We start from the raw sequence: 14505 nt of genomic DNA, 5'->3' as shown, positions 1-14505 counted from the left end.
GGATTAATCAGCTCCAGGAGTATAAAAAATAGTTTTTGAACAGTCCAAAAAAAGTTTTCTATTGTCATTTTTGTGTTTTTTGTTTCTTGGAAAGTTAAGTTTACAGTTTTCCAAGGTTGTCCACTTCAAAGTATATTTCTCTAGTTATGTCTCCCAACCTTACTTTGGTGGGAAGACTTATTGTTTTTGTCCAGTCCCTCTGTCTTTCACACTCCTGTAAACCCAACTCCTCCGAAAATGAATTTCAGGAAACTTTGTAGGGGTTGAGAATATGGTATCTAGTTGTGCATATTACAAGGTATTTTGGATCTGCCGATTTTTGAGGGAGTTTGACCCCATTAAGTTTTGGAATGGGGGAGACATACCTTTTTGAAAGGTAAAAAAAACCCCTTTTAATTATACACTACCACCGTAGGAGAGGGGGTATACTTTAAGGGAATGCTAAGATATTTAGTTTATTACTTTTGCATGATGACTTGTAGCGTGTCTCCCCTTTTAAGATTCCTAGCTCATCTATTTCCTATTTACAAGCAGGTATATCACTAGTGAGCTGTCACTCAGATTTCTTGTTTTAATTATTTTACATACAAACCAAAACATCATAATTTTTTTAAGTTTCACATGGCTGATTTGTACTTGCCTGGTGGAATTAAAATAGAAATGCAAAAAATCTGACAATAATTTCCTATTTTGTTATTTTTTGGCCTTTACTTTTAAACATGAACCCACTGTAGAAAAAAGCATAGTTGTTCTGAACTTGAAGGTATTTCAGCTTTGTGGTCTTAGTATTTTGAAAAAGATATGAAATTTCTCTCAAGATCTTTTCTGTGGTTCTTTCATCAATGTATTTAATGTTGATTTCATTTTCTTTTCAGAAGTTTAGACAAGGACAGTTTAACAACAAACTCTAACAGTTTAGCAAACTCTGTTACTAAGTATGGAAATGAAGATTATACATTTTTAGATCCAGCTAAAAAACGGGTTGACAGACCAGACCAAGCATTTACCCCTGCTGATTACAATCAGAGAGCACCTATAGAAGAAAGAACATTATCTTCAGAGACCAATACTTCTGTTACAGATGTCAAAGATGTTTCCATAGCAATAGAAGACTCGAAATAGGGATCTATATAAATCATGAAATTTATATAATTTTCGTTTTTAGATTGTTTTTTTTTATTTAGGTGTTCCAGTATTTTATTTTGATCTGTCAACAGTTATTGTAATTTATGCATTGTAGTTATTGCTATATATCAAAGAATTTCTATTTAGTTTTTATATACCATTGATATTTTAAATACATGCTTATATATTTATATATCTAGTAACCTCAGCAGAATCATTGTCTCATCCACCATGTATTAATTTTGTAATCATGATATTGTCTTTTTCATGTTTTCTTTTGAATTATCGAGAATTATATCCCCCTTTTTATCTTGCTGGACGAGGTTGTGTCTCCATATACAAGACAATTAATTTTTGTAATCTTTTAGAAATGATTTTTTTATATTTTTATGCACATAAAAGTATTTTATTTTGCATATAAATTACTTACAATTTTATATAACGAGAAGAACCAGTAATCACACTTAATGCCATAGCTTTAACTTTCATTCTATTACATATAAAAATGTAACAGCTTTAACTTTCATTCTATTACATGTAAAAAATGTAACTTTCATTTACATCATAACTTGATAACCAAATACATGTAATTTGAACATACATGTACATCGAGTTTTTAAAGTTGAAGAGGTAAATTTGCATGTGATGTTTAGCAAAACTTACCATTCTCTTGATTTGTGTCTTTTTACCATTATCTATGTAATTAGAATTCAACAAACATCTAGTGCCTAAATACAGTATAGTGCTGTCATATATTGTTACAAAAATCTCATCAATAAACAAATATTGTGCATTGACTTCGTGTTTATTTTCATGTCTGCCGATTCAGTCAAGAAACGTATACATGATATGTGTGTGTGTGTGTCTATTACACCATAATGCCCTGTCTGAAAGATGCATTGTATTTTTCTGTATATACCAGTACATCTGTCAAATATTTTTTTTTCAGCCAAAACTTGAGAATTGCTCACATATCATACAGTCATTCACTGTTTACAAGATGTTTGTCTGATTTTAATGTGTAATTATGTTGTATTATTTTGGTCAGGCAAAACATGTAAATTGTAAATGTCATTTTCTTTAGAGAGTAATACTTTAAAATTGGTTGTCAAGATAAATATCTACTTACATGACTTATGATGCCCAACCTTCATTTGAAATTTCACAAAAATCCCTTAAATAGTCAAAATTTGCACTTGGGATGATATAACGTATAACCCTTAAGTTAAATTATCTCCCTTTGGAGTTCCTTTACAGTAAATTTACTCCATTAAGCAAATCTACATTTAATGCCCAACCTTCTTATAAAATTTCATAAAAATCCATTCAGTGGTTTGGTAGTTGTGCTTACAAGGTTTTAACATGTAATACTCGGAAATTGCATAATCTCCCTATTTAGTCCTTTAACAGTAACTATATTGCCCAACATTTCAATAAAGTTTCATTAAAATCTCTTCAGCAGTTTAGGAAGAGTTGCGTGTAAAATGTTTTTGCATCTAACTCTCTGAAGTTGGTTGATTTCCCTTTTCGAGTGTTCTGACATTTAATATATTCCTATATGTACATCTACCAGTACATGTAATGCTCAACCTTCCAACAAAATTTCATCTACCGGTAAATCCCTTGAGCAGTTTAGGAGGAGTTGTGCTTTCAAAACATGGACAGACAGACATGGTGATTCCTATATAACACTGAACTTTTTTTGTGGGGAATACTAATAAATATTTTTATGTTTTTATATGAAAAATTCACATATTTCATCACCAGTTCTTAACAGTTGTTCCATATTTTTAAAACATTTGAAGAGCTATGTTGCAATCATTTCTTTTATCTTATTATATGCTCTTCTATTTGTCAATTATGAGTAAAATATTTGTCAAGTTCTTTCATAGTAGTCAGGGTTTTAATTGAATTGAAAGTTGGTCTTACTAAACAGGTATGTGAAAAAAAAAAAAAAAAAAATTTACAATGCATACTCATTATCTTCTACATATTTAGAAGGATTTTTTTATGAAGTGTAGAGACACCTACCATACCCCCATTTTCATCAAATTAAGTAGGATTTATGGTACTCAAGACTATTTTTAACATTTCTCAATCTTCAGACTACTAGATGATATTTTGAAGAGTTTTGCTGAGTATATCAGTTCAGTTACACTAATTTTGTTACATGTATTACCAATCATTTGGCAAGGTGTATTATAATGAAGTGTGATGTGCACATTTTACAGTCATTTTACGGAGGTAGACCTAGGGTAAGGGACACAACTCTTAAAAATCATTCAAACGTTCGTCTTCAGCATTTTACATCAAACTGATGTAAGCGTCTAATTAACTTGGATTAATTTTATTCTGCTTCAAACAAAAGCTTGAGAGGCTTTGGTGAAATTGAATATAATACAAACATATCACTGATTTCATGAGTTATGTCCCTTACCCTAGGTCTACATAATTGACTTATTTTTTTAAGAGACTTACTCGATTCAGTCAATTTTCAAGTTCCACCTCATTTAAAAACATTCCTTCCATATTTGACTGGATGTATATCATAAAACTGATATTCAGATCAGGCTTGAAAATGGGAAAAATAACACGCTGCATTGAGTGTCATATGTTAACCAATTCGAGCAAAATTTGTATATCAAAGCTTTTGTCAAGTCAGTGCACTGTTCTTACGTTTACATTGCAACAAAAATTTAGAAGAGAAACAACTAGTAAAGCTAGGGGAAAGAAATTAAGTTGAAGGGGGCTACTTTTAACAATGTAATGTTTGTGATATCACAACAAAAACTTGAATTAGTCAGTGACCAAATGTCACATTAAATAGATAGTAAGTGCATTTTGACTGCTCAGATAGAATGTTAGCAATACAAAATCTCAGACATTGCAGTATTTTACTAAACAGCATACAGAAAAAAAACAATCTTTTATGATGATTATGTTTTTATTGTACATTGATAATACTTCAATCACATTAGCATCAACAGCTTCCTTTTACAATAAAGACTTTGATTGAAACACCTTACAACAGGACCTATAGTCGGCGTCACATAAATAACATACTGTTAAAATTTGAATAAAAATATTTTCTACGACTTTATTGACACCTACCGTCATTTAAATTGTCTTAAATGACTTGCTCATTTGTTTAGCCAAACGGCTTCTCCCTAAACATTGAATCGTTAAATTCCGGTCAGATTTTAATTCTGGGTGCCAATATTTACATTGTAAAAAGTCGGCCATGTTTACAGTGATCGGGTTGCTAGGAGATGTTGTTTACGTTTAAATGGTTTGTCCAAAAACCGAAGAACCCAGAATGCACTTCGGCGTTATTTCGGATATCTCGGATTTATTTTACGCGAACAACGTACAATACCGAGAAGTTGATCAAGCAGACGATTGTCACCGGAGTTCAACAGGAACTTACGAACTTCGTTTGTAAACAAATCGTCCCGTAAAGACCAAAATGGCGGATATTAGTATGGGTTTTTCCCGTAAGGATTTGTTACGCATGATTTAAGCTTATAAGCGACTTGTTTTTGAGAAGCTGTTTGGCTAAACGAATGAGCAAGTCATTTAAGACAATTTAAACGACGGTTGGTGTCAATAAAGTCGTTGAAAATATTTTTATTCAAATTTTAACAGTATGTTATTTATGTGACGCCGAGTATAGTAGTTATATTTTAATCATGAGTTTTAATGCAAAAAAACTAGTAAATATACAATGTGAATGGTATGTACCATAGAAATGAAAAACTTGGAGAAAATACCCAAATGACCAGTTTTAATTTTAGTACAAATGCATGTTCTACTTAATACACTCATTAGCATTTAATCATCGTCAAATTTGGTTCCTTGATTTAGGACTGTTTAAATCTGATTCATTTTTGAAATAACTCTCCATGATACTTCAAATCGGAAAATCATTTCTGAATTTCAATGGTGAATCCAGAGATTTATAAAGGGGGAGGCTAAGCCAGACCACCAAATTTTTCCTCAAGAAAATTGAGAAAAAATATGCATCATTGGTTTATGTTAATAATACAATGCTAAATGTTGAATTTCCTTAATCATTCAGTGTGATCAAACTATATTGCTTACTGAATATTTTTCAATGTTGAAACTAAAAAATATAATATTTGGATTTATTTTCAAATCCATAAGGGGCCCCAAGCCGCCTGCCTGTGAATCCATTTATTAAGTTGTGACTGCAATATAAGACATATAACACATAATAAATGGCCAAAAAGACTGGATTATCTTACAGAGTAACACACATTGCTTATATACATAATTATTTATCAACTATGTGTCAACTCTGATTTTTTCGTTGCTGGTAGTGGTTCTCTCCCCTTCCTGGTATATCGATTACCTCTGTCATCTATAGCATATTCATAGTCTATTTTCATGTCTAAAACTTTTTCTATTTCTTCATCCAGATTTTCCATGGTTATAAACTTTTGTTTCTGTTAAATATATAAAAAGTATTGGTGAGCACAAAAATAAAGAAAATTGTACATATTAGTTATTTAATCCACCTAATGGCTGAATGGTGCAGTTCATAAGATTACAATTAACTGAAAAAATGTTACGCATGAATTTAGGTGTTTATTGAATTGCAAGCCTCTAGTTTTGTCAAAATTAGATGGTTCCATTGCTGATCGTGTTGAAATATTGGCAGCACTGTACATGCCTTAAATGGGTCTAAGCATTTAATTATGCTAAATTTATCAATTCCAGAACAAGAGCTTCAATGAATAAAGTCAATACAGGCTTTAAACCTCTTTAATTTAGTATACAGCCATGAAGTAACACTTAACAGTGTTTAATTGATAAATTCTAATTGTATAGAAAAACATTGTATCAACTCCTTACAATGTAACTAAGTACAGTATACTGTATACAGTTACAAATCATCATATTCAATGATGATGTTCGATAGCGTTGGTCTTCACTTGATTATATACTGAATATGACATTTCAAAATCTGTATCACAACCTGTATTAACCCGAGACACCTATATCACCCTACAGGCCACCAGATTTTAACATGTCATGTTCATTACATTATATATTTTAATCATACTTCAAGTATAGTCTGTAAAGGGGTGCGATATAAGGTATGCAATATAGGTCTAGGAGTGTGATATAGGTCTAGAGGTGTGATAAAGGGTATGTGATATAGGGTAGACGGTATAGGGTAGATGATATAGGGTATGCAATATAGGGTAGATGGTATAGGGTTTAAATAACACTTATAATGCATATACAAAAAAGTTATATTTTTATCTAAATATATGATATATGACATTAATGTGATAAACTGCCTGTTTTATAATAGGTTTAGTGCAAAATATGCATTTTACATGTTCTTACAAATGGTAGTACTTATATTTGAGAGAAAATGCCATCTTTTTGGTTTTAGTGCTACTTTTCTGGCCTTAGTGAACTTAGACCAGTCTTTATGGTGTTCAGACAGACCCATTAACTTTTTATAAACTAGGAATAGGTACTACATTGTATAAATTCTGGATCCAACCTTTTCAAACATGACTTTCTCCTCAGCTTCTGTCATCATCTTCAGTACTCTACTCTGATGTTCTTGTTGTTCCTTTTCCTGTCTTCGTATTTGTGTTAGCTCTTCCTCCATTTGTCGCCTCTCCCTATATACAAACAACATCTCTATATTATTTTTTAAAAAAAGTATTTCCCATTGATCATATTGTTGTCATTAATCAGATTTGCTACCAGGATAATGAAAACATTTGTATAAATATTGCACATTACTTTCTAAACACAAAAATCTTTGTGGGATATCCACTTTAAGATAAAATTCCAGCAATTTTGACAATGAATCTTCAATTCACTTTTACTAGGGTAAAAATGCCATACATGTCATGCACACAGGTGTATCACATGAGTAATACAAAACCTGCAAGGCAAAATGTTAATGAAATCCCAGCCCTTATACCTCGAAAATCATTGAGGATATCTGAAATTTGATTAAAGAATGCAGGCATGATTTTTTTTTAGGAATCAAATAAAAAAAGAATTGAAATCGGACCAAAAATAAAAAAGTTGATTTTTTCTGACACAAAAGTAATTTTGACATTGATTGCTGGTAGCATAGGGGAAATACATATAATTACTAATTGTCACCAAACAAAAAAAAAAAATTTCAGTGAGTGGTGTCAATCAGATGTAAATATCTATTGAGCCTATCAAAATTGACAATAGTCAACAGTTACTCTACCCTACAATGTGCATGTTAAATGTAAAGTTGAAGACTTGACATATTCTAATTTCAGAAACTGATTTCCCTGATATAAAAAAGAGGATGTTTCCTATTCACAAAAAAAAGTTTATTTGCATCAGGTACATATTGTAGTATCCAAAACACTTTGAAGTGCTACGACTGACAAAGGAAAATGGCTAGCTCAAATGTTTCAACTTATTTAATTGCTGTGTGACTTTCTTTGTTGGAAAATCTGTTAATATTCCCCTAGTAAAAAAAATTAGCACACATACACATGGAGAAGCAATATATAATAAGACTGAATAGACTCACTCAATACAAATGAGACCTTTAATTATCCTGATATCAACTAGGGAGTAACTAATCAAATAAAATAGTAAAAGAAATAGTATATATTTTTTTATTTTCCAGTCAAGGACTCTCACAGGTTGCAGTTTTCAACAATTATCACAATTTTATGAATTACATGAAACCAATAGATAACAATGGGAGAAAATGTTACATGGTTCATGTAATTTGCTAGAAATTCAATTTGGCTTTGAATCCTTTGAATGAAGAGCATGGAGATTTAAAATTAATATTCTAAATTCGTAGATGTATATCAAAATCAAATTATTTTTTTCAGCGTAAGTACAAAGTAAATGAGACCACTGAAATCATACACAGTAGGTCAAAATGTATAAATGTCTCTTATCTGAAGTAGTACTGCTAGTATAGGGGTTAAATTTTGTGGTATGAAAAGGGGTCACACAAAATGACTAATGATTACAAAATCCTGGCTTAAACCCTTCAAACCTGGTATAGAAAATACCTCATAACAGCAACCTTCTTGTTCCATTTATCAATCATCTGAACCATATTGTGCCAGTCATCTTCATCTTTCCCTGCTGTCTCTACAGCCTTAGTTTCTTTCTCTTCAAGTTGTTGAGCAAGGTGCTGCCTTAAATATATAAAAAGAATACACATTAGTTATGGATTGACTAAGATAATACATAAGGTAACCAGAAGCTCTTGAGGAGTTGAAATGCCTTGGGAAGGGTCCTATGCCACTATACTTTTTTGCTGAGAAAGAACATAAAATGAAATTGAATTATGACCATAAAACATTTTCATCATCATCATTTCACTCAGGAAACTGTACAATATAAACCAAATATCGTGAAAGTCAAAGCAAGTATAAAAATTAGCAGAAAAATGGCCATGTAGAATAAATTTTTTAACTTGCATTATTATATAGATAGCAGTGATTTACAAATTGTTCCCAGTGTAATTTTTTTCGATAATTCACACTGTGAAATAAATTCAGTAATTTCACTCTCGCACTTTCTCCCACCAAAACGTCACAATACAAATATCAATCCGCAGTTCACAAAATTTTAAATTTGTGTTGAAAATAACAATGAAAAATGGAGGAAATCTATATAATAACAAAGATAATCAAGATAAATAAGATAACCAAAACATGATCACTCGTGCACGGAACAAGTTCCGCACACTCAAATCTAGGCGTTCTTTGGCACTCATGATCAGATTTTGGTTATTCACTCTTTCCAATTAATTATCCTATTAAGAATGTAAATGTAGGAGACCACATTTCCTGGAGAAACCCTAAACAGATGATGACAGACCTAACACGATGAAATACAGTGGATTTCCTTCGTTCAGGACCTTGTCTGGCCAAGGGGGGGTCAAATCTGTCTTTCCAAAAAAAGTTTCGGAGATTTTGACTCCTTTCAGAAATGCTCTCGGATAACTGCTTTTTTGTTTATTAAAAACTAAAAAATAGATTCTATAAAGTTATTTTTGTCCAGTACAATATTTTTTTTCAATAAATGCATGGATTTGGGGTAAGACAACAATAACGGTGAATGATTAACATTTGATTTTCAGTCACTGGTGTAATACATCTAATTAAATAAAGACATGCACATAACATAATTTACAGAAGTGGAAAGTAGAATGTCCGAATTTTATTTTTATAAATAATATTAGTGTCATCTGGTCAAATCAGTAACTCGATTGGAAGAATATTATTTTGACCAACGGAATGGGGGTACCCCAGTATATATAAAACTTAAATGTTTACAGACACAAAGCCTTATATCATATTACTTTTTAAAAACTTGAAGTAATAGAGAATACCTGATAGCTGCTACTTCGTTTCTGTACAGATCGTAACTACGTCTTAGCTTATCTTCTTCGACAGGGGTTAATTTGTATGGTTTTTCTGGTGGGACGTAAAATTCTTTACTTGGGGCCCTTGGTATCCATCTCGGTTTCCTGAATCTCACGGAAATTATACATGGAAACACACTCGCTGAAGGCTTACGTATCGATAACTTCAGAAAATGTGTATGAAAAATTTTTGCAGATGCCATGGTTATACAAACTTATTTTAAGGTCAAACATCAAGCGAGCATTTACGACATCTCCATGGGCGCAGACATTTTTGATAAACCCAAAACACTGACCTATCCCGCAATCGAATCTTAAAACTTCGTAGGGTAATTCTTTTTACAACTGGGAATAGTCTATTTTTAAAAAGACCATCAGTAAACTAAATTGATGATAAATTTATTAAAAATGATGAATAACAAAATGGAAAAAACAGTAGATGAGGGATTAAAACGCGGGAGCATTGAAAACACATAGTTTGAAGGGCTTCGGTGTTATTTGAAGGGGATATCTTACTCTAGTCAAAATATGCAAATACTGAAATATTTAAAATGTCAAAAAATATGCTTATTATAAGGGACAATTTGATTTCATTGTTTAGAAGAAGAGCTTTACTTGGCCGACATCGGCAAGATACATGTACTTAAATTAGAAAGTGGAATTTGGGATGTGCAATAGAGACACCACAACTCAACTAAAATAGCTAACGGCTAGTTACTGGTCTCCGATAAACATTGATAAAATCCTGAAAACTTGACGCAGTCCCCACGCAGCTTGTCTCTATTTTTACAATAAGTTCACCTATTTAGCAACATTACACTAGTCAGACATGATTGACATAGGTTTCTGACCCGGGACAGACACAGCAGACGATATAATCAATAGCAGTGTTAAACTTAATTGATATATAGTTGAATTATATTTTTCAGCTGATAAACAATGGTCTGTATAAAGACGAAGCTGTTTAAAAAAAAAGGAACGACAAGAATAAAATGGTTAACAAGAAAGACAAGGGGCATGCAAATATGGACACATCATTAAGCTTTTGACACATTTAGGTCTAGGGATTTATAGTTCATTTTTGACACAACTGCTTCGGACATGATATAGCACAAAATTTGAAATTCAATGAAAAATGAAAAAAAATTCTGCTTTACGCCGCACTTTACGGGTTCTTACCAAGGACCTTTGCAAACAAATCCCGTAACTGAAAACATAGGAGATATTAATCTGATATAAAAACGCAGGCAGGAATTTCCATATGGAACCCAATAAAAAATCAAAATAGAACAAAACATTAAAACAAATCATTTTTGTTGGTTTGGCCTCTTTGGGTCTTACAACTCGAAAACCGTTGTAGATATCTGAAATCTCATTAAATAATGCAGGCCACTGAATAACATTCCCGGCCTCTTACGGTCGGTGTTCATGGGTTAGTAAAACCAACGTATGGATACCCGAAGAACTCGTTCAGAGTATCCCCTACTACTGTGTTAGACTGAGCTCTGCCCTATCCCCAGACCCCACCAATATTATTGGAGGCACGGACTTTATCTTCATCTGATGAGAGAAACCATTTATACCTTAAAAGGAAAGTGTTCCACAAACAAACAAAACAATAACAATTCAAATCAAAACAAACACAAAACAAACAAACACACACAAAAAAAAAAACGAAAAAAAAACAACAAACAAAAACAAACAAACAAACAAACAAAAACAAAATAAAAAAAAACTTTATGTTCCATTATTTAAAGTTTGATGTTTAAGGACAACATGCTTCAGAGCTTTTCTCAAATTTGTACATCTATACTTGAAAGAACACACATATGCATGAAAGACGCCAACACTTACTATACCTGGGGTAATTGTTGATAGAAATACAATCGACAAGTCCAGGAATAGTCTTAATACTAATCTGTACAACTTTTAGGTTAGACACTGATCAATTGAAATATTGATTATGACGATTTGGTGATTTGGTTTCCATCTTTTAAACACCTGTTATATTCTCTATTTGGTTAAAATTGTACCTATAACAGCTGACACATGCAATAAATTTCGAATTCTTGCTAAATCGACCTCATCTATTGTTTGATATACCATTGCAAAATAACAAAATATCAAAGTTTGCTTGATTATGTCCTCTAAGAAATAATGATTATATGACAAGCTCGCTGCATCGGTATAACAGTCAGGGTCATACTTTGCTTAACTTGGTATTGCCCCGGTGGTGTTGCTTACTGGTATTGTTGCGCAAATTCACCTTTAACAACAATTTTTTGAATGGCGTATATATTCAGAGTGCAGTGGAGTTTTGAAAAATGAGGCCAAAAGATGGTTTAATTTAAAATAATGTGTTTGCGTTTTGTTGGTACTTCTCAAAATTAATTAATCTAATTAAAGGGGCATATTTCTACTACTAAATAAGCAGCCCGACTAGTATATTTGATAACGGGAGAAAGCCCCTGTGATTTAAAAGGGAACTTTGAATATTCATTCCGAGTTATCTGTCTTTGATAAAAAAAAAAGTCCCCCGTCCTGTATACTGGCATCATAACGACTTTAATACTACATCGGAACAAACATATTTAAATAACTAAAAATATAACAAAATAAGTGATTAAAAAATGTCCGTAGCACGGCATCTATCTTGTTTGCAGAATTGACAGACCCTAACACGAATGCTTTGTTCAAATATGTCGCTTTCTTCTGTCTAAAGTGTTGAAGCAATGAAAGAGTAATCAAGGGAACCAAGGTTATAGCGGTAATCAAAATAATGTAATCCAGGGACAAAGACCAGACATACACAACAAAGAACATAAAGTAACTAAAATCATACATACAAAGTAACAAAAGTAAATGAGCAACTCGGACTCCACTAAAAACTGGGAGCATGGACCAGGTGCACCGGTAGGGTAAGCGTCCTCTGCTTTTCTAGAAACACCCGTCGAGTTGCTCATAAAAAGTCAAGTCCGGGGTAGACAAACGAGGAAAGGAAAACTATGACCCGAAACAATGATAATACCAAGAAAGTAACCACTCATACATGAAAGAGCAAGCAATAACAAAACATGCACATAAAATAAAAGGAATTGAGCCATGCGGACTCCACACAAAAATCGGGAATATAAATCAGTTGCACCGGTAGGGTATACGTAAATGTCTACTACCTTCCTAGAAACACCCACCGTATTGTTCATAAATGCCACATCCAGTGTAGACATAGAATATAACAATAACTATGACATAATGTCCATAAATTTTCGACAAGCTGTGACATAACGTATTACATGTAGTTGTGATATGGAAACACCATGACTTGACTTTTCTCCTGAGGGAGATTAGGGCTGTAAACGAGTGTCCTCCACCCTTCACGATTTTGAGCTGATCTTGCCGCCTCTGTCCACGTTCCTAATCCCATATTGTGTCTTTCTCTCTCTATAGTTCTCCGCAAGATTTCTTTTGGCCTTCCTCTTTTTCGTCGTCCTTCATGTGTCTATGTCAGCGCAATTCTTGGGTGCAAGTTGTTGTCCATTCGTAATGCATGGCCTAACCATTTCCATCTTCTGGTCTTTATTTGTTGGCTGATTGTTTCCACTTTCGATTGTTCTCTCAGATTTTTATTACTTATCTTTTGAGGCCAGTAGATCTTGTATATGTATCTGAGACATTTGTGTTGGAATGTGTCCAGTAGTTTTTCATCTCCTTTGGTCATTTCCCATGTTTCACAGCCGTATAAAAGGATGGAGATCACGTTCGATTGAAACAGTTTGATCTTGGTCTTTCTGCTTAGTTTGCCACTGTTCCATATTTTACTGAGCTATAAAATGCTTTTCGTGAAAGTCTCCTACGTATCTCCTCATTTGTACCTCCCGTGCTGCTGACTGTTGCACCAAGGTAGACAAAGTTGTTCACGTCCTCTACCTCCTTTCCAGCAATCATGATGGGTTGATCGTTCTTGACGTTTAGTGGCATAAATTTGGTTTTTGCTCCATTATTTTTTAGCACAGTTGATGTTGCATGCCTGTTCAAGTTGTCTACTTTTCGTTGCATTTGATCTTTCGTGCTAGAGAGAAGGGCAATGTCGTCTGCAAAGTCTAAATCATCTAGCTTTGTTGTCATTTTCCATCGAATGCCAGTGTTGACATCTTTGGTTGTTTGTCTCATGATGCAGTCTATGATTAGAAGGAACAAAAAACCTGACATGTTGCAACCCTGCTTGACTCCTGACTTGATGTCGAACCATTCATATATCACTGTGTCATTAATAACAGAACATTTGTTGTCTACATACATTATCTTAACATTTCGACCAGTTTTTCTGGTATACCATACACCTTCATAATCGTCCATAGGTTTCATGATGTCAAATGCTTTTTCAAAGTCGACGAAGCAAAAATAGAGGTTTGAGTTCCATTCGATAGCCTGCTCTTAGATGTTACGAAGAACAAAAATCTGCTCGGTGGTACCTTTTCCAGCTCTAAAACCTGTTTTTCTTCCCGTAACTTTTGGCCCATTATTTTTGCTGCTGTCGCCATAAGTGTTATTCCTCGCCAATTACCACTGTTTAAAATGTCTCAATTCTTGGTTAATTTAATGATTAAAAGCCTTTCTTCCAATCTTCTGGTGCTTTACCGGCGGTCCATATTATTCTGAATAGGTGGTGTAGCTCTTTTACAGTTGTTTTAATATCAGCTATTAGTAATTCTAGTGTGATGTGATCTACCCCAGGTGCCTTTCCTGTCTTCATTTCTTTTAGGCTCTTCTCTATTTCTATTTCTGTATTTTAGAAACACCATACCCAGGTGCTAAAGGGATGTTGCAACAGATGAGAGGAAAGTTGACAAGTTATCGCGTTTGAAGTATATAACTAAGTCGTGAGTATTCCCTTTCTATCGATCTCTAACAGAAAGATATGAGAACTTCAAAGTGTCTAGTATCCATTA

At 33.1% G+C, this 14505-nt stretch overlaps 3 protein-coding genes across 4 annotated transcripts in view; 1 reads left to right on the top strand and 2 right to left on the bottom strand.

Annotated features, from left to right (window-relative positions):
• LOC148621544 (uncharacterized) overlaps positions 1 to 1923 on the top strand; it is a 97085-nt gene extending 95162 nt beyond the window's left edge. The window contains exon 99 of one of the 2 annotated variants that reach the window (XM_088576042.1): positions 876 to 1923. In XM_088576042.1, the coding sequence (XP_088432168.1) occupies positions 876 to 1122 (247 nt within the window). In that variant the 3' untranslated portion in view covers positions 1123 to 1923. The remainder of the gene's footprint in view (positions 1 to 875) is intronic. The other variant, XM_088576043.1, reaches the window with a different exon arrangement.
• A 2127-nt stretch (positions 1924 to 4050) lies between these two features.
• LOC148621543 (small ribosomal subunit protein mS26-like) lies at positions 4051 to 9855 on the bottom strand. Its single transcript, XM_088576040.1, has 4 exons — positions 9524 to 9855; positions 8193 to 8321; positions 6665 to 6788; positions 4051 to 5591 (listed from the first exon to the last, which is right to left on the bottom strand). The coding sequence occupies exons 1-4, from the start codon at positions 9757 to 9759 to the stop codon at positions 5427 to 5429; spliced, it is 654 nt and encodes a 217-aa protein (XP_088432166.1). The 5' UTR covers positions 9760 to 9855; the 3' UTR covers positions 4051 to 5426.
• A 3493-nt stretch (positions 9856 to 13348) lies between these two features.
• Positions 13349 to 13921, bottom strand: LOC148621542 (uncharacterized). The gene has a single exon (XM_088574080.1). The coding sequence runs from the start codon at positions 13919 to 13921 to the stop codon at positions 13349 to 13351; it is 573 nt and encodes a 190-aa protein (XP_088430206.1).
• Positions 13922 to 14505: the final 584 nt, after the last annotated feature.

This window comes from Perna viridis, chromosome 3 (assembly GCF_037379345.1).
Source record: "Perna viridis isolate PV_CMFRI_1.1 ecotype Kerala chromosome 3, ASM3737934v1, whole genome shotgun sequence".
Taxonomy (NCBI): Eukaryota; Metazoa; Mollusca; class Bivalvia; order Mytilida; family Mytilidae; genus Perna; species Perna viridis.
The sequence above is the reverse complement of the archived record's forward strand: the minus strand, read 5'-3'. Positions and strand labels throughout refer to the sequence as shown.